The sequence below is a fragment of the Drosophila albomicans genome, chromosome 2R, assembly GCF_009650485.2.
Source record: "Drosophila albomicans strain 15112-1751.03 chromosome 2R, ASM965048v2, whole genome shotgun sequence".
In the NCBI taxonomy this organism is placed as follows: Eukaryota; Metazoa; Arthropoda; class Insecta; order Diptera; family Drosophilidae; genus Drosophila; species Drosophila albomicans.
Window position 1 is genome coordinate 15136987 of NC_047631.2, and position 21571 is coordinate 15158557.

The 21571-nt window shown below is 42.8% G+C and overlaps 1 protein-coding gene across 2 annotated transcripts in view; it reads right to left on the reverse strand.

Annotated features, from left to right (window-relative positions):
• LOC117576600 (uncharacterized) overlaps positions 1 to 21571 on the reverse strand; it is an 81785-nt gene that overhangs the window by 27918 nt on the left and 32296 nt on the right. For both annotated transcript variants that reach the window (XM_052007205.1, XM_052007206.1), the window contains exon 3: positions 5001 to 5133. In XM_052007205.1, coding sequence (XP_051863165.1) covers positions 5001 to 5133 — 133 coding nt within the window. The remainder of the gene's footprint in view (positions 1 to 5000; positions 5134 to 21571) is intronic.

Consider the following 21571-nt stretch of genomic DNA (forward strand, 5'->3'; position numbering starts at 1 on the left):
TGCGTAGGTGTTCGTGTGTGTGTGTGCATTTGTGTGAGTTGATGACGCTGACAATAACCATTGAATAATTTTATGACAATATGTGTCACAGTGTGTCCGTGTGCCGTGTCTACATTCGTATCCTTTGCTCAGCTCGTCTGCCTGACGCTATTTTTTGACAGTTTAAACACATGTCGCTACCTCTTGGGTTTTCAGCAGTAGGAGAGGGAGACGGAGACGGACAAAGGTAAAACTGTTGACTTCAATTATGCAGCGCCAGACAATGACTGTAAACTATGAGGGCGTACAAAGGCTTGACATCATGGTCCAACCACCAGCAGCCAACGAGTTTGTAGGTGTGTGTGAGTGTGTTATTTCTCCCATATATGAAGCAGGTGGAAATTGGTTGGTATTATGTCTGGCAGCCCCTATCAAGTTATGTAAAAAGAACCACGAGAAAAGCAAATCAAACATACATAGATAGATATATGAATATGTATGTGTGTGTGGGAGTAAGAGTACACACACACATATCCACACATAAACATACACTTACAGTGTAACTGAAACGCCAAAAAGTATGCAACGTAACTCGACAAAACTCGCAACAAATTTTAAATTGGTTCGCTTGCAAAAACAAACAGAAAGCAGGCGAGAAATATGAATGTAAAAAGAGCTGTTCACGCCCTCATACACACACACACACACACACACACACATGCACACTCAGAGAGATACATACATATGCAAATGGTTTTACTGCCCCTTTGTTTTTTTGCGAATATGCGATGCGTCTCTGTATTGGTATTATTATGGAGCCATGCTGTGTAATATCTGTAAATTTCTTTTGTTATTGCCAACAACAGTTTTTCCCGAATTCCCGCTCCCTTTCCACACACATACTTGCTACCCATCCTGTCCCTACTTTTGTATATCCAGCCCTTCTCCACTCTCCACGCTCCACTCACCACTGCCCACTCCCCAATCTCATTCTCACAGTGTTGACATTTGTTGGCATCATTCCGCACATTGTTGCCGCTGGTGTTTTTGTTTTGTTTGTTTTTTTGTGTTTTTTTTTTTTTGCCTCTTCTTCTTTACTTTTACTATATAATTTGTAGCATATGAATATATGAAAACTGAACCAAACAAAAGAACCAAAAAAAAAAGGGAGAAAAGAGGGAAAAAAGCAAGCGAAAACTCCTTCATGTTGGCCAAGTTCAAATTTATGCAGTGTCGCCCAATAAATTCGGCAATAAATTCAAAATAAAAGTTTCATCTTCATAGGTTGCCTATTTCCTTGGATATGCGTCTTTTGTTTTGTTGTTTTTATTTTTTTTATTCTTATTTTTGTTGATTGTTGATTTCGCCCCAAAAGTTATGGCCAAATGATCTAACGAAATGAAAACACACACGAGATTACAAAAAACAAATATTTATGGGGGTCTTTCAATCAGTTCAACTGGACTTGGAAGACAGACGACATTTTAATTGAAGATTGCGAATCGGATAATTCGAAAAGACCACGAAAGCCATTATAAACTCTAAAATGACAGTCGTAAGCACTACTCGACGAAAATAGCAGCCAAATGCAGCAATGCCATGCATTAATGCAAGTCAAAGTTTAGTGGCTGAATATCGATTTGCATGCGCTCTTTGCATTTCCGTTCTTCACACACATGCAACGACTTAATTACACTTTTAAATAACCCATCTAACTGGAATTTGTGCAAAGTGCGGCACAGTTGCAATTGGCTTTGCTGGCTGCTGCCGTTTTCCCTCGCCGTTGCCGTTACAATTGTCGTTGGCTGGCGGCGATGGTGGTTGCTGCTGCTGCTGCTGCTGCCGCTGCTTCTGCTTCTGCTGCTGGTCGTAAAACCCCGAAAATGCACTCGAGTTAATTGCCATTGGCTCGACTTTTGGCCGACTTACCAACAACGTACGTTGCTGGCTGCGACTGTGACTGCGACTGTGGCTGCAACTGTTGCTGTTGTTGTTGCTACTGCTGTTGCCGGATTTTATTGCCAGCCATTTTGAATACCATTTCGTGGTTTATTACTTTTGTGGCCGGCAGATTCTCAAGTAGAGCGCCAAGTGCATGGCATACACACGCCCCATCTCAAGCTCAGCACGGCTCAGCGCAGCGCAGCCGCCCACGCCCATCCAAATGGAGTGAATGCACTTTCGATTGCTGCTGACGCCACCAGCCAGACGGCCAGCCAGCCAGCCAGCCAGCCAGCCAGAAAGTTAACTATATTTATGAGCAACGTCACGGTGAAGCCGAACTGAACCGCACTCTGGCTACCGCTGACGATTATGGCAGTTAGCGTGGGCTGTTACACGGATTATGGCTCCTTTGACAGCCACAACAGCTGGTAGAGCCAACACGCAGCAGCGCCTGCCACCGTTTATAGTATACAGTACAGAGAATTTCATTATTTAAGCCCCCGGTTGCTGCAGCTCACTGGCAGCCTGGCAACCCAGCTACCAAGCTACCCCGGTGGGCTTTAAAAATCAATTAACCTTGATTGCAGCCATACTCGATGCTCGGCTTGTACGCTTTTTATTATGGATACCATCACAAGACCAGAAGGACAGAAGAGCACAGAACAGTACAGTACAGTACAGTAGAGAGGACATCGTATTCATTGCCTTTGCCCTTGTTTATTATGTGAGCTTTATCGTTGTTATTGCCATTGCCGTTGCCGTTGTCGTTGCCATTGATGACTTGCAATATTGAACATGACAGTTGGTAACTAAATGCCCTTTACAGGTGGCCCCCTCCTTCCCCCCTCATCACATCACATCACGTATACGCCCAATCTGCCTTTCGATTGCTTACTTCTTTTGTTATGGTGAGGCCCAATGTTAATTTTAATAATGCTTTTTGACCTTAAGTCGTCTTCTGTGTTTTTAAATCGAAACAGAATCACATACAACAGTTAAATTTATACACAAAAAAAAAAGAAATCCTATGAAAATCGCATTTCAAGGGTCAAAATCGAAAAACAAATCCCAGTCAATGTGCCGAGCCTGAAAAAGAACTCAGTTGAGGAAAAAAAATGAATACAAATAACCAAAAAAAAAAAAAAGAAAAAACGCAGTATAAGCGTTGCTAACCCTAAAAGATCCTTAGCTCAGCCGGTCCAGACAACAAAGCAAATTTTAACATTATAATTTTTAATATTTTTGCCTTTCGGCCTTGTGGGGCCACGTTGAGCGAGCTGTGAGTGCTTGTCTCTGTGTGTGTGTGTGGTGATGTGTTGTGTGTGCTGGTTGTGTGCTGTTGCCCGGGTGTGAAGCTGTCAAATGCAGAGGCCCTAGACAGGGCTCTAGGTAAGGCTCAGGCTTGGTTCCGGACTGCAAGCTGTGACATCCTTACAAAATGTGGCAAACGGATGTACTCACATACATGCACACACACACACACACATGCCACATGGAGCACCCACACATACAAAGGCTGGGAACACGGTTGGCATACAGCTTTCAATTTCGGCATCTTTTTGGTCTTAGCTCTTGGCTTACGTTTCTTTTAAACTTGAGTTGCCTTCGATTTCACGCAGCGCTGGCAATTTTATGCCCCCACTCCTCTCACATCTGCCCTCCCTTCATTCCGCATCCTCATTCTTTATCCTGACATTGTCCCCTTCGCTTTATACTACCTGCTGTGGCTTAGCCTTGTTGTTGTCGCTGCTGTTACTGTTGCTTGTTTACTGTCTTTTATTTATTTGCTTGTGATTTTTTCTCGTTTCGTTTCGTGTTTTTTTTTGTTGTGTTTTTTGTTGTTGTGTTCATCTTTCTCTTGGCGTAGAAGGGAAATCGAATTCGAATCACTTTCGGATATTTTGGTTATAAAGTCGGAAATTTTTGCGACATTATTGTTTTCGACATTTTCCTAGTTTTTCGCAAACATTTTTGCCAGCTTTCTGTCCCATTGTCTACCGGTTTGTCCCCTCTTTTGCGCATTGTCTGTGCACCAGTGAAATTTATTGCTTCCAATTGAGTGCACGAAGCAGCAACAGCAACACCAACAACAATGTGAAAAGACACAGCTGGAGCAGCAGCAGCATCGGCAGCAGCAGCAACAGCAGCAACAGCTCGTGAACAGTTCGCGCTTGTCCTTGATATACACGTGCGTTCATGTCTCTGTCCCTCGTGTGCTGCCCCACAGTCTCCGTTGCCAAGTTTTGTCCATTGGCCCCACACAGATACACAGACACGACTGCTGTTGCTATTGCTGCTGCTGGGCGCTGGCAACATATTGAGAAGGAAGCACACATGTAAGCAAAATTGACAAGGCTAAAGGATATCGATGTCTGCTTATAATGTGCAACATATTAAACCTAAGCACACGCTCACAGCGTTCGCTCTATAAATAACAGCAGCAGCAGCGCGTCCTCACAGGACACACCTCGCCTAGTATCCTCTCTGTGTGTGTGTGTGTGTGTGTGTGTTTGCTGCTCCCCCCAAAATAATCAAAGTTGCCGCCAAAACAGTTTTCACTTTGGCTGCTATTATTTTGCTGCCCTTGTGCCTGGCCTGCTGCCGTTGATGTCCTTTGCTTTTGCCCTGTGGCTAATATATGAGTCCATGTCGCACCGTTTGCCCTGGCCTCGCTTTTGTTTTGGTCTTTTGGTCGAGCTCCTTCTCGACTAGGCACATGAGTCTTGTGTAGAGTTGTTGTCGTAGTCGGAGTCGAGTCGAGTTGAGTTGATATTGATGATGTTATTAAAATAATAAATTATTTGAAAATTATGAACTGGCGTCATTTCTCAGTGTGACGGTCCTACATATAAATCACAAAAGGACGCAAGAACTTAAATTTAAAGCTGCTTTAATATCAACTGCCTCATACACACACTCGCAACTAAAAGACTCAAACAGACTATGAAATTGGATGCGAGTAGTGCGATGCTATTTTGTCAACTAACCGCAACAAATTAAATTAAAACTCTCTTGTGTTATTTTTGCATTTGAGTGGTGGCTTGAGTAAACAGCTTGCTTGCTTGCACTTCACTTACCTGTAAAGTGGTTTGCCGGCACTCTCACGGAACCAGAGCACCATGTATACCCGGTCGTCCTTTGCCTCCGGCTCAATGTCACATGGCAGGGATGCGGTGCGTCCCAGCACGGCCTCAACGGCCACTGTGGAAACTGAAAGAGCACAGCACACAAAAAGTGAAGAAGAAAGTCAATTATGGGAGAAAACATACAATACTATATATACTCGTGTACATATACAAATACAAATGCAAAGGAGCTTCCAAGTGTAGCCTTAAATGTCACAACACGACTATTGACGAAGTCATTAACACAATATTAAACTGTTTTGTTGTTCTTGTTGTTGTAGTTGTTGGTGTACTGCTTGCTGTGTTTGCTGTTGTTGTGTCGTTGCAATTACTTGACTCCTTCTGCCTTCGATTCCTTAAACATCAACAAATGTCAACAAAATGCTGCCTTTTAACTGTCACGCCAACATCACGCAAGGCACTAACAGAAAACCAAACCGCACGACAGCCAGCCAGCCAGCCAGCTAACACTCCAGCTGCCCTCTCTCCTCCCTTCAGCCCTCGACCCTCTCAGCAATCCTGCAATTTCTAGCTTCAATCTAAAAGCCCGCCACACCCTGACCCCAAACCGCAATCGTTGCCATCGTCATCGTCGTCGTAGTCGCATAATCACAACCAAGTACGTGAGTGGGAATATTAATGCTAAATTGACGACAACGACAACGACAGCGACAACTACGATGACGTCGACAACGACAATGACAACGACAATGAAATGATGATGGGGCCAAAGCAAAAGCAACGCCAACGATGAGCTTCGTCCATCCTGTTGACTAGCTGCGATTTCACGGCGGCCTCATCTTTTGCATTTAAACTGCCAATTGATGTCACTGAAAATATATATAGAATGTAGCTATATCTATGTAGCGTAGACAACGCGATGGCGGCTCCTCAGGCTCGAAACTCTAAAGTCAATCCCTGGCAAATGACAGTGGTTAAAGTGCTGGATTTCAGCTGGTTAAGGTGATTGCCTGATGGCTGAAACGAGAGACCACAGACAGCCTAGGCAATTGCCTAACGGGATATTAGATTTATATGTATAATTGCCGAGCTCTCTCTCTGCTATGCAATTGCAATTGGAATTTGCTAAGCTGCAGCTGCATTACCTACTTATATGTATATTGAATATATAAAGTGAGCTATTAAATGCACCCAGAATTGTCGAATTCAAATTGAAATTTCGCAGATAGAGATGTAGTTGTAAAGGATGAACTTTCCATCCATTAAACAACCCGAATTTGTTAAGTTTCGTATAGCGTCTAGACTCAAGACACAGCGAGCGCTGTCAATACATTTATTGAATTTAGAAAAGCACAAAATGTCGCCAGCTGATTGATTTTTCGTATTGTTCAAAGACACATCACAACGATTTAACAGGGGGAAAAAGTTATCGCTAGTCCGCTTACCTAGCAGCTGCTCAATTGTGCGCGCTCGTATGATGATTCCCTCCGCAGATCAGATCCATCATGCTTAGGCAACGCAAAGCTCATTAATACCCAAAAAGGGGCCTCGCAATGATGTTACGCGTAATTTAATTTTGGAACGCCCGCCAGCAACAAATTCCTCACGCATAATTTCAGTTTGCACTTGTGTGTGAATCTAAGTATAAACGCGTACGTGAACGACTGTCTATCTTCATGTCTATGTCTGACTACGTGTGGGTGCGTATGTGTGTGAGTGTGTGTGGGTGTGGGTGTGGGTAGGGATGGCAACATTTTTGACATTTATTTAATATGCGCACGTATTATAGAAAAGCAATTCCCAGTCGTATAATTTATGGCACACTACAAAAATTTGCACATGAAAATGCCGACTGAACACACACACAGGCACGCGTTCGCGTTGCAGCCAACTCAATTTTATATATACTTAATAGTATGTGTGTGTTTGTTAGTATAATTGACAAACATACAAATTTAGATATGTGTGTGTGTGTTGGGATGTTGCAAAACATTGTAGCAATTTTCGGTGCGTTTGTAATTCCCATGTAAGATGTCAAACTCCCAACGAGCAGAAGATCCATCCACACACACACAAACACATTTCGCACCCACACAGACTGTGTCTAGGCAGAAGCTGCTACGTCTCTTGACAGCGGCAGCAACAGCAGCAAATTGACATAATTTGTGACGCTGCCGCCTCCACCTTCAGCTGTGAGCTGATGTTGTGAGCCGAGGCATGAGTGTGTAATGAGTGATTTGCCCGTGAGGTTCACATACACACAGCGGCTGACAGAGCCGCCAATCGTTTTGCCTTACACACGTCCTCGGCCCTTTCGTCCAGACCACAGAATTTCTGCGAGCCGCTAAAACCAACTGCCTATGCTTGGATTTTGGCTAAGTGGAGCGTGCTGCGGCTTAGGTGCGCTCAGCTGCTTGTGGGGTCAGTGGCATGGATTAGCCTAGCACCGGCAACAGTTGACAGACTTGACAAATTTGTGCTAGTTTACTCTATGCCATCTGTGTGTGTGTGTTATGCTTGTGTATGTGTGTGTAAATAACTATAAAATACACAGCACAAGTTAAATTGGTCAAGCTTAATTGATGCTTTGTTTATGTTAAATATTTAAAATACATCAAAATATTTTATTATACGAGTAAATCACAAGAGATTGTGTTGAATTTAATTGCAGTGGCAATATTTATGCCAGATAATCGTATATTTGACAACATTTTGTGCTAACAATTATATTGCGTTGAATCTTTAACAATTCTATTAATTACTATAAAGGATAATTTATTTTCCCATAACCAGCATACAATGATATTTTAAATTTAATACCACTTAGTGCTGCATCTTTCTTATCAAAATTTAAATTAGTTATGAGAAGTTGTCGCAATCTTTCTACATATATTTTATTACAAATATTTAAAGTAATTGCGTAGCGTAGAGTAGAGTCGAGTTTCGCTTAGTTTTAATAGCTATATTATCTTATGATTTTCGTGCCCTCCTCTCGGCACGTAAGCTTTCTATTACACAATGGCATTCAAGTTTTTTTTTCATTGTTGTTGTTGTACGAAGTGAAGAGAATAGAGTGGAAGGAAGATACAAATTTCATTTGTTCATCTTGACGTTGTGCGTTGCCGTGGCAGCTTTTTTTTTGTGCTTTAGCATGAAAACTGCCAACAGCTCGGCAACACATACTTAAAATACACATAGTACAAAAAGCATACACACTCTTACACTGACTGGCGCCCAGATGGGTTATACACATAGTATTTATATTTATATAAGTCGTCTTTATATAAGCGAAAAGAAGCTGTGAAACTTATGCAAATTGCATTTCAGTGTCTGCGCAATAGCAAACTCGACAGAGAAACACAGCAGCAGCAACAGCAGCAGCGAGGCAGAAGCGGCATCAGCAGTGCCTAAAAGTATGCAATGCAAACGGGCTGCGTTGCAAAAAGTGGTAGAAAATGCGCATAATGAAATCCAATGCTATGGCTACGTCAGCTTCTTAGCTTGGCTTGCTTGGCTGCTTCGTTGGTTTACTTGCTTGGATAGTTGCCCAGTGCGTTGCGCCTGGTGCCGGGTGCCTGCTGCTTGCCACATTCCGCGCTCTACTTTCGAGCTGCTGCTGCTGTTTATACATCTTCTTCTTCTTCTTCATCTTGCTTTTGTTGCTGTTGAGCGCGCCAAAGTTGTTCTTCTCGTTTCACGCCACGGCTGCAAGACGCTGGTGTTGGAGGACGACAGCGGCGACGTCGAGCTGGATGCGTCCTCTGAGCATGGTAATTTTCGCATGGGCACAACAAAAGTTTGTTGTGTGTGTGCGTGCGTGTGTGTGAGTACTTAACTGTAGACACTTGTAAAAATAGTGTGCGACTATATGGCAGTCACTGTAGTCGACCCTGGCCAACGGCAAAGCAGGTCACGTGTGGCATAAACGAGGCATTGCGTCAGTTGTCGTTGTTATTGTTGTCCTGGGCGTAAGAATTTCTTTAAATAAATATGTATGTACATATGCATGCATGTACATCTGCTGCTAAAGTCTTTCGCTCTGCCCTTTCTCTCTCTTTCTATTTCTCTCCATTTTCCTTCTCGTATGTGCGTGTTGTATGTGCTTGTATAATTGAGATGAAAGGTAATGACTCGCATAGCATACTTTCGAGCGCCCAAATCGCGGGCCAACTATGCGCCAGATAATGCCGCACACACATACCTATGCATTGTGTGTCTGTGTGTGTGAGAAAGTGAATGGCAGCAACAAAGCAGTTTCATTGTTGTTGTTGTTGTTTTTGCTTGGCGCTGTTGTTGTTTTTAAGTGGCACAAGGTAAAGTCGCTTTGCCGCCTCTGCCGCAGGTTTGTATGTTTCACGCCCGCTCCAAGTGTGCAGGCTTTGCAGGTGTGTGTGCACTATTTGCACTAATTTAGTTGAAAACAAACAAAGTCCTTTGTTCAATTTTCGCCTTTAGATTGAAGTACACACGAAGACAGAGACAGAGACGCTTGTGAAGCGAGAAAAGGCAAGATGGAGGAATAATAATGAAGCATAGAGAGAAACTCAGCCGGCGGCTAAGCAGCTGCTACTTGGCGCAACAGCAACAGCAACTTAAAAACAACAGCAACACTAACGGCAGCCGTTAGCAAGTGTTAACCCATTTTTAGCCTACTCACTCTAAGTAATTAGCCAAGAACATTTTCAGCTTATATATTTTGCATAAGCTGCAATTAGAAGAAAATTTCTTGCACTTACTTCGTTGTTGTTGCTGCTGCTGCTGCTGGTGACGATGTTGTTCTTGTTACGCTAGTTGTTATCTCATGTGCCCCCAATTAAAGCCAAATGGCCGAAGTAGTAGTTATAGTTTGGCAACAAACAACAAAACCATAATCAACAACATTCGAATTCAATTGCGGCACAATAAATAATATGGCAGGCCAAGACAACTGTCGACTGTCATGCCAACTAAGTAAGTAAGCAAGTAAGTAAGTCGATCGGCTGAGCGAGCAGCAGTAAAACACAAAGTAAACACAACAATAACAAATACGTCAATAAAATACTCGTACAAATAAAAATAAAAATGCAAAAGTAACAACATGCTCGTTGGTTACATTATAATCGACCTTCAAATGGTCGCTGCCTTCGCTGCTTCTTGGCAAAACGAGGTCGATGCGGTCGACAGTTATTCAGTTATTGATTTGTCTCACTGCCAAATTCAATCGATACTTAAATTGCTCAACTGCCTTGATGCTTTAAGCCCGTAACTTGTTAGCGTTCACACCCAGCCCCACACAAAATGGAGAAAACCACAATTGTATTGAGACCGTAGAAAATAGCATCTCAAATGACACCAGGCCCTTAGCTGACATTTGAGCTGCAACTTGTGACTTTTGTTGCACACGAAAGGCCGAAAGGGTTCTCTACAATTTCTCAGCAAAAATCTCCTCTGTATGTCTATCTCTGTGTGTAGTTTGATGCCTGCCTTGCACCTTTTGCACCCAGAAATTACATCAATTACAGCGACTTGTCTTCAACTAAGCTGACCGAAAAAGTAAGAATAACGAGCCGGCCAACGAAGACCTTGCGGCTGCCTAACAATACCAATTCACACACGTTTTTGTGTGCGAATCCTATTCATAGTGTGTGTGAGTGTGTGTATGGTGTCTGCCATTAGAGCAGCCAGGTGGGTGGGAAACCATGCACATTTGAGAACATTTGACCTGAAGTGCATTGGTCATCACGTGTAGCCATGAGTCTGCATTTGAGTGCACTTCGGTCAGCAATTATTTTACGTTGAGGTCACATTAGAGAGCTTGGCACCAGCCATAGCCAACTCAGTTGCCAAAGCCAAGCCGAGCTAAGGCGTCGAGGGTTGGTTCATCTTTTCACATTTCATTGTTGTAAGCGTGCCTGCACATTTCTATGCAGTGTCAGCTAGTTGCTGCTGCTTAAGTTACCCTCGCGACAACGAGCACGACAACACAGAGAGATCCAGATCCAGTGAAGGCATAAAGTGTGCGAGCTTGCCCTGAACTGCCATGCTACCTAATGGTAGTTTCGTACACATGGGATCGAAGAGCAAAGAGTTAGGATTCAGAGTCAGACCCAGACCCAGAGCTGGCAGCCAGCAGCAGCAGCAGTAGTTCGCATTTGGCATTTGGCAGACTGTAGCCCATGGCATATTGAAGTGCAGTTCGACGCAAGCATTTTGCAGCCGCATTGTCATGTCAACCGATAAATTCACACATATGTGCGCTCTCACACACCAACAAACAATTGACACCTACGGCAATCTTTTTTTTTTTTTCTTTTTTCGGTCACGTCCAAATTGCAAGTTGAAGTTCGTAATGTAACTGCTGCCTGCCGTCTGCAGCTGTTCGAAAACACACACAGAGCGACAGAGCGAGAGAGAGAGAGAGAGAGAGAGAGAGAGACTTCAGTGTGCAGTGAACTGTTAGTTATGGTCGCTGGCAGCGTATGGATAGCATACGCTATGTTTCCGCTGTTCAATTGAAGAGAGAGACATAGAGAGAGAGAGAGTGACCAAGCATTTACCAATTCGACAGTGTCCATTTCGACACACACACACACACACACATACACGACATGTGTAGTGCCTCGCCCACTTGCATATCGATGCGACGGCTGAGTAGTGACAATAATACGAATTAACAGCTTAACGCAAAACAGTTAGCTGCTTAATTTTTTGATTACACGTATAAATTGAAGCATTTGTTTCAGCCTTTTTTTGTGCGCGCACGTTTGTTGTTGCTCGGCCAATTAAAACTGTGTCGGTTTAATTATTGTGTTTTTTTGTTGTTGCCATCGCAGCCCCACAGCAAAAAACTGTGCGCTCAGCTTGATGCCATGTTCATTAAATTAATGCATCGACAGTCGGAGAGGGGAGCTGAACTGGATTACAATGTGTGCAACACGCACATGACCGCATACATTGTGGGCGTATAAAAACTATTGCATACTTTTGTGCGCTCCCAAGTTTTTGACTGCAAAAATGTCTATGGGCAAACATTTTGGCAAAAGATTTTGTGCAAAGCTCTGCGATTTGTAGACAGTTAGACAAGGCGAAAGTTTTCAACCAGTTGGTGCTCATCTATGTATGTTCGAGTGCATGTGAGTGTGTGTGTGTGTGAGTGAGTGTGTGTGGTTGCCGTGGAATTTGCAATTATTGCCGCTTAGCACAAATTCTTTGCATGTTTGCGCTCCCGCCATGAAAGTAGCAACTTGGTAAAACTATTGTCAAGAGTTTTTAGATCTACACACACACACACACACAGCCACAATTACACACACACACACACACTCAGTCGCATTCGCATTTGGCCTGGCAATGAATGACAAAAATGAATTTTAATAAAGTTGCGCAAATATTTGCATATTGCATGGACGCTAAAAACTTTCATTGACAAAGTTTTGGTCGACAGACAATAAACCAATTCAGCTTTATGCATTGCGATGTGCTGGAATTTTCGATTTCAATATGGGCAACTTTTGATGCGGGTCACACGCAAATTAGCTTTGACTTTTTGCTAAAGTTAGAAGCTAATATTATGTATACGCCACGTTTGGCAAACATTGGCTGTTTGCCTTCGTTTTTGTTTTAGCCCCAACGCTTTAAACTTTCTTAGCCAAATCAATTTGCCAGTCCACGTAGCCTGTCGTAATAACTTTAAACTGTTTTAAAACACAGCGCGAAAAATTTCATTACCACCTTTTGCATTCAGGGCCGGTGGCAGGCAACCTTTTTGATTATTTTACGCCGCTTTCAAAGTAAATATTTGACAAGAACCAACAGCAACAACAAACAGGCAAACAACAACACAAGAGCAACAGCAACAGCAACAATAACAACAACAATAAACAACTTCGCCGTCTTAGACTTTGCCATTGCGCTGAAGCACTTAAAACCTAATTAAATTTGCATTACAATTTTTCTGTTATCTGTTGTTGCTGCTTTTATTATTGTTGTTGCTGTTTCTGTTGCCTTTGCCTCTAATTTTGTTTTGAGAAACAGCCAAGAGCGTGCTCTAAAGGCATTACTTTGAAACGGGACAGACTCAACACCGAACTGAAGTGAACTGGTTGACAATCAGTCTGCTTGGTCAGCGTACAACGAAGGTTGGGGAAAAAGGGCACAAAGAGCGAAAGAGGCGAAAGAAAAAATGAATAAAACAGGCATTGAATGTGCGCGCGTTTGTGAGTTATGCTGCTTCTCTCAAAATCCTGCATATAATAAATTAAAATATTATTGCTAAGCAAATTGTTGCTTTGATGTTCATGCTATCGGCTAAGAGGCTGCGAATGGCCTCAGATTTTAAGTTCCGGACTAGTCGTATCCCGAGGATACTGCTGTGAGATTATGAAAAGGCTTCCTTACGATGTTTAATCTGTGCAGAATTTAAATAACAAAATGCCGCTAGATTATTGATAATTGTTCCTACAAAACATACCTTTTCTATTCGTAGTATAGATTGCAATCGTCTGATTATCTAATCATTGAGAGTGTTCTTTAATTTAATGGATGAAAAATTTGCCATCTTTCTTGATATTTGGTGAGCTGTGAAGGGCAGCGAGTTATTTTATGGACTTAAAGTCGCATCATAAACACGTAGAATATTGGCCATTACGAAATTGTATAAGGAGGCTAACGAGCAGAGGGAGGAGGAGATTAATTTTAAGTGAAGCAATGGGTTGGCCTCAATATCGATTAAGCGCCGCTGCCATAACACAACTTGGAAATCATTTAAAGACATTAAAATTTATTTCAGTGCTCGTTAAACTGTCAGCCACTCAAACAATAACCAATAAAATATGAAGTGCGTGCGTCATGGCAAAAGAACGCATTGTTTATTATGTAAATGTTTAAGAAAAACACGTGTAATCAAATAAAGTAAAAATCTTAAAGGCATATTCTGTGGCACGAAAGTACGTCGCGTATACGTAATAACTTGTATGCGGCTTGTGAAAGGATCAGCTTGCAGCAGGAGAGATGGGCAACTGCATGCAGCAATAAAGCAAAAAGTCCAAGATTTATTTCTTTAGCAAGTTGGCCAACTTACTGCACACCCAAGAAAGACAAGGCGATGCCAACTCCAACTCCAACTCCCCAGCCAACTGTGTCTTCCATTTCACGCCAAGACCTTGCACAGTTTCACATGCTGACGCAACACTAGAGAGCAACCGGAGTTGCAGAGTGCAGAGTACAGTGTAGAATGAAGCATAGTAGTCCATATGTTGCGTGCAAATCACGGTGCAGACCAGTTGTTCCCGTCTCCGCAGCTGGCTGGAGAACTGGTTGGCAGACTATCAAAGAAAGTACGTTGTCTTGGCCAAGATTCTGATGTTGGCCGTTGCCAACAGGAAGTTTGCAAACCAAAAACGGAAGCGGCAAAGATTTATTATAAAAATGCTCATAGCTCAGGCAGGCAAACGGCATATTACGTTAAAAGTGCACAACACACATACACAGAAAGACACCCACACACATCGTATATGTAACGCTTATTCGTTCGCAGCTCATAGCAAAAGTTGGCAGCAAATTGTGCGGTCCAACGGTAAAGTGAACAGCTCTTAATTGCACATTTATTTAGGTTCACCACTCGGGCGGGTATAAGGCTCGTATGGTATGGTAGTATAGTCTGCTGCTTAGTAGTTTATCATTTGCTCTGGTTAAATTACCCACACAGGCATAAGATACGAGACTCTAGACAGACCACTTCATATGCCAGGCCAGGCCAAGCTTTCTCCCAAGCTCCCCAGCTCAACGTAAAAACTTTCTTTGGCTTCTTTTATCTGCTTGTGTTATTTTTTTTTTTTTTTTTTTTGTCTTGGGCCCTGGCGAAAGTTTGCGCCCCTTGACGCAAAACGGAAATCTGTATATTAAATGACTAATTATAGACATTTTATTACCTTGAGCAAGATAAATGGCCACAATGTAAGCCACATAGCGTGTATGGTATATGTAGTTGCTCCCAGTCAAGTAGCAAAACTAGCAACTGGAGGAGCTCTGTCTGCAACTAAGCTTGCTGCTGAGCACAAATATACCATACATATATATATATATATATTTGTATATATGTAATATAGTAGCGAATCTCCAGTTACTTAAGTGCCTTCTGCGACGCCCACAATTAAGAGTACCAACTGACTAGAACATTTTCAATTAAAAAACATTTCTTGCTGCCTAACCTTGGTCGCTTGTGGCATGTTGGCATGAAATGAAAACAGAAAATCCACAAAATTAAAATGACAAAAGCGCGCCGTTTTCTTTAAAATGCATTTCCATAGAGGAGGCAACAAGAGGAGTGGAGACAGCAGCTGCAACGGCGGCAACGGCAACGGCGTCGTCGGCGGCGCCTGCAATTTCCACGTTACGTTTCGTTTCATTTCAGTTAGTGCCAGCTGCTCCCGTCGCCTTTCCTTTTGTGTAATATGCTGGCAGTCAGTGAGGCTGACGTTCCCCACACTCCCCTCTCCCTTCTTCACCCGTGCATATGTGTGTGTGTCCTTTCAAAAAGCGAACCCGCTGCAGTCTTACTAGCGCCAAAAAACCCTCAACCTAACCCTTGCCATTGCTCTGCACCGTTTTTCCCTCTCCGCTCGCTCTCTCCCGTTGACAGCATGAAAATTTTTGCAAATGCAGCAAATGAATTTTTTTTGTGCCAACCCTCTCTGTTTTCCAATCTTGCCTAGGCCCTCACTTTCATGCTGTTGCTATTAAAGTTGTTGTTGCTGTTGCTGCTGCTGCTGTTGTTGCTGTCGTTGTTCCTGTTGTTGCCTTGGCGCCCTTTTCAGTGCATTTAGTGGCATCATGAGATGCTATTGCAATTTCCTTGCTTGTCGCACATACTAATTCGCACAGAGGCAGCCAACCGCATTCCGCAGCTCCCTTTGCTACTTCTTCTCTTATTTGTGCCGTGCTCTCTAGTGTATGTATGTGTATCTGTATCTCTCTCTGTCTCTATACTTTGCTTGTATGGTTGTTTGTGGATAGCTGCGACAACAAAACATGGCAGCAGCCAGCGTTAAAGCAAAGTGGGCGAACTCAAATGCTTTGCATAAACGGAAAGTAATAATTTAACGCAAAATTTCCTTTTGCTGTTTGCCTTGATGCTGTTGCTGATGCTGGCGATGCTCTTGTGGTTTGCTGAGCTGCGTCCTGCTCCTGTTTCTTACGCTTCAATTGGCCCATGTGCGTCTGCCTTTGCCTTTGCGTGTGTGTGTGTGTGTTTCTGAGCGTGTAACTGCCGCCGTTGCCATTCCGCAAATTGAACTTTTAACTGTAGCATGAGCTTCCCGAAGCATCCGGTGGCAGCTGCGTGCGGTGGCAAAACTGCCTTCCAAGCTTTCCGAGCGCTGCGTGCGACAAAAAAGGAAATGACAACATGACCTTCGGGCTGCTTCGAGTGCTTTAAATTTGTTTAGCATCTTCCGCTTATGACTTGGCAATCGCCTCCAGATGAATATCCAGAAATAGTCATAGTCCAACTTTTCCACTTATTACTCTTGACTGCTCACAATCGATAATGCCAAGGGCTAAAACACTGTTCTCTTCTCTGCTGTTTTTGTAGCTTTTGTTGTTGGCTGTTGTTAGCAGTATTGGAAATACTCGAATGTACATACATCGTACATACATATGTAAATCGCCTCAAAATGCAATAACACGTGCTCACATTCTTGGGCGTGTGTCTCGTTTGTACTCTGTCCTCTGTCCCATGTTTTTCTTTGCTTCGTTTCGTGGCCAACAATTCTTTTTTTTTCTTTTTTGGCTCCTAACTCGCTCTCTTTTACCCTTTCGTGCTTTTTTCACATGCATGTTTACACTTCAGACAAATGCGATTTTACAGATATGGGCGGAGTTATAAAGGATTTTTAGGTAGCAGCCAAAGAAAAATTTGGAATATTTTATTTTAAATAGAACGAACAAAATGTTTTTTCTGCCAGGTAAAAACATCATATTTTTTGCGCCTGTCCAGATTGTGTATATTTGAATATATAAATATATCTTTTTGCGTGCTTAAAAGTAACACCGAAGCAATATTCCCTTGTTACAGTTCCAATTCTACGTCACTGTCAGATGCAAATTTCATTTTCAAGAAGAGAGAGAAAAAAGTTGGCAACACAAGCAACTCCCAAGAAGATTTCAACATGTCCAAACATTCTAAACATGCAAATTTTCCAGTCTGCCGCTGCTTTCTCTCTGTTTTCTTTTTTTTTTTTTTGCTGTTGATGTTGCGCTTCTCTTGTTGTTGTTGTTCCTCGTTGCGTTTGCTCTTATTTTCATTTTCTTTATTTTGCGAGTAGGAGCACAAAATAAGTAGCAGTGAGTGGACGCAAAAAAAAAAGAGAAAGGAAGCAGGAAAAAATAGCAAACCCGGCAACCGGAAAAACGGAAGCAACGTGCGTGCATGCGTGACACAATTGAAGCGCCTAACGTCGGAGCCGGAGCTGGAGCCAGACCCGGACCCGAACCCGAACCCTGAGATGCGGACCCAATATGCAGGATGAAGCGGAGCGACTACGCTTATCTCTCACTCTCTCTGTCTCGCTCGCCAAATCGGGCCCAGAGGAATCGTTAGCCTGCCATTTTGGGTACAGTGGTTCGGTGAGCAAACAATGCAAAACAACAGCCGCAGTTGAAGCAGCTGAAAAGGCAAACAATGAACTAGAGACAACAACAAAAACAAAACTGAGTAAAAAAAGCACCGAAAAACCCAAGCGAGAAGAAAGAAAAACGAAGAGAACAAGGAAAATATTCATCTAAACGCCGGCGACGACGACGACGACGTTGACGTCGACGTCGACGACTGCGTTGGTATGGAACGACGCACTGAAGTGATTTGGCGATTGATTTTGCTCTGTGTCTGATGATTTGCCTCCTCTGTCACGCTTCGCAAGCGAAAGGGGAAGAATGGGGAGAATGTGCCAAAGTAGGGGAACGAGTACCCGAGTACAAGAAGAACTAACGTAAAACAAAAAAAAAAACCTAACGAAACGAAACGAAAAAAAGAGCATTGCCCGCAGCCGGCGACAAGTGCATAAAAACCCATAACAAAATGGCAGCTCAGGGCCATGGATGGGAGTGGGGGGCGGGTCACACAGTAAAATTGTTTGGAAAATTGATTTTTCTTACATTTAACTGAGCATTCGATTGCTTATTTTGCTTGCGTCGCTGAGAGCCAAACGAAGTGCAAAGAAAGAAAAAAAAAATCGAAAAACCAAAAGATGAACAAAAGAAGAGAAAAGAGCAGAAAGCAGCGCAGCAAGTGAAGTGGAAATATTAAATTATTTATGTAGTTGCATTGCGTTATGTTCTTCCGCTTCTCTGTTCTTTTATTGCTTGCTATTCTCGCTGTTTGCTAATTTCTTTGATTGTTTTTCCAGTTTGGGACCCTTGGCAGCGTTTCGCATCGTCTCTGCGCGCGATACCCTCTAATCAAAAACCGATTGAGAGGGGTATGCTAGAGTTCGGCTTTCAGATGAATTCATTTTTCAATTGTTAAATATATTTATGATTATTATAAATTGCAATTTTTTCCCTGTCAATATTTTCTTTGTTTTCATAGGGTATGTTATTGTTGATCTCTTTTGGATGGAGCTCTCCTATTTGTTTTTTGTTTTTTTGTTTTGCTTGTTTGCTGCTTTTGTTTACCGAGGCGCTATTTACACACCGCTTGCAAAGACAAAGGCCAAGTCTCGAGGCACTTGAAAATTGACTCAAATATTTGGGCGTAGTTAAATTAAAGCGCGTACTTGCCCACATACAAACCTACCTACTTATATACACACATACACACGCATACATATACAGATGGAATGTGAGGAGTGGGCAGTTTCTTCTGCAGGTAACCTGCGGTTGTTTGGCCAACTTGATATCTGTCGTACTTTATGAAGTATTCATAACGAGCAACTCAATTAATTAACTAAAAGTACAGATCTCAAGCTATTGTGGCAACACAGAAACAAACAAAATAACATAACGCTAATTATTTTACTTTACTCATTCCCCTTATTCTTTGCTGGCAGTTTCAATTACATGTGGGTGGTCTCGCCTTTTGCCTGTTGCCACAGTAATATTACGCATACGCCTTGTTAAATACCACAGCCGATGTTCATGTTAATGTGGCAGTCTAATCTGTCTGCTGCAGCCTAATTGATAGAAAGTGTGGCTGCAAAACAATTCATTTTCAATTATAATCATTTTAAAATATTGCACGATAATAATATCAATAGATCAACTCTCAAACTTTTGAGTTCGTGTCGTTTAAATTTGACGATCATTATTTTTGTTGGAAATTTCCAATTTGTCGCTTCTGCTTGCTGGTTGTTATTAACCTTTTTGCTAGGTTCAGTTTACGTCGTTGGCATAGACACCTTTTGGTCATTTTCTTTTGAGGTTTTATTGACGTTGTTTGTTGATAAATTTTTAACGGTCCACAAAAGCAAATCACGCAACTTATTAAAGTCTCAAGCCTGGCTCATGCTGTGCGGCAATTTTTTAACAAGCTCGTTGTTGCTGTAATTGCTGCTTTGGTTGTCGTCGTCGTCGTCGTCGTTGCTGTTGTTGTTGGTGTTGTCATTGCTTTGTTTTTAGCAACATTATTAATTTTAATAGAAAACTTTGCCGCTCCCTTCACTTGGTCGCTCTATACAGGGTCCAAAATTAATGAGGGTTGTCCACTTGGCGCTTGTTGAATTTGTAATTTGTCGTTGCCTCGTTTTATCCTCGTCCTCGTCCTCTTCCTCGTCACCGTCCTCGCTCCGTTCCCATAGGAATAAGCGAGCTTGCCACAGTTTTGTAGCTGTTGCAAATGTTGCCACGAGAGATAAGCGTCAACCCAGTGCAGCAACAAAGTGTAAGCGTCGCAATTATTTGGTGATTTCTCAATGTTGCTCCCCCGCCGCCTGCTGGGCATGGCTTTAGCTTTGGCTAAGACAAAGGCTTGGCCATATCGCGGCACTAAACTTAATTTAATAGGCACTTGGCAGCAGTCGCTGGCTCATTTTTAAAGCGTCAAGCACTCTAGTCAAGTGGTTGCCAGTGGCATTCAGAGCTCTCGCAGTGTGAGTTGCCGTCGTATGGCCATAAATAAGCCTGATAACTAATGTAAACAGCGACGGTCGCGTAGCGCGTCTGCATTTGCATTTGGGCGCGAGAAATTGCCGCAATAAATTGCGCCGTAAAAATATATCGACATGTGCTTTGCAAATGCCAATGCGAGAGTGAAGGTCGATTGGTGTTGCCCCATTGCTACTTGCCACATGCCACATGCCACATGCCACTTGCTGTTGCTGATACTGCTTGTGTTGGCAGTGACTTTGGTTTGGTTTGGTTTGGCTTTGCTTGGCTTGGTAATGGAACTGCGGACAGGTCGAGGTAAAACGTGGGCGCGGCATCAAAGTGACACGAAAGCGCATTAAAACGAAGTGCATACAATTACAAAGATTGGATGAAATCTGCCACTGCCAGGCCAAGTGAAATAAATGTGAAAACTTCAAAAAGCGCTCAAGGTAATGCCCAAGCCAAAAAGCTACAAATGCGGCCAATATAAATTTTCAATAGCTTGTGCTCAGTCGTCTCTCCTCGACCTGCTGCTGTGTTAACGCTTACCGAACTGTACGGTTTTTGAGGTTTTCAGAGCGCTGTGTTTGATTTTATTACACTGACAAATGGCGTGGCGCATTTAAGCCAACCCCTTTTGTTGCCATCCACACCGCAGTGCCGCAGGCGGAGGCAATGCCAGGCACCGAGGCTGAAGCCGAAGCCGAAGCTGAAGCCAATGCCATTGCCATTGCTAAAGGCAAAAGTAAAAATTTGAATTTCAGCTTACCGAAGAGCCAAACATATGCGGCATTGGTGCCTCTGCTTGCAGCTTATGTAGCATACTTTTTGGCTTAACGTGTAAGGCGCATAAATCGTGGCAGCGTCGTCTGCTTTACCCAGCACGCCACACGCAGTTTCCATTCTCCTCTTCTGTGCTGTGCTGTGCTGTGACAACATGACAGTCCGCCATCCAAACAACCCACATACGCCATGCTATACATCCATTTATTAGCTTTGTTAAAATTGAATAAAGCGCAGCTCGCGCGCACCTAGACACAATTGATTTTTTGCTCCAACTTCGCGGGCTTCAAGGTTGCCGCCCACGCACAGTTTAAAGCGTTGGCGTCTGGATTGGAGGATTGGGAGATTGGGGGAGCTGTTTAATTTTTGCGCATGCCATCGTTGGCATGCATCAAATTTTAAACAGCAATCTACTTTGGCCATGTACTTAAATACAAACCACGCGCTTGAGATTACGCTTTATGTTACGTGATAACGCATAACGCGTAACCTTTTCACAGATAATCTCCTTAAGCAGCACAAAACCAGCGACGAAGTCAAAAATTGCCTTCAACATTTTTGCCTATTTAGCAGTTCAGGTGAAAGGGTATACCACCTCGATCTCATTACATTATTCTTGTACCTTGAGTGTTTCACTTATTTAATTGTACTTTAAGAAAATCTAACAAATTTTGCTTTTTAAATTATGTAACTTTTGATTTTTGTGCTTTTTTTTGTTT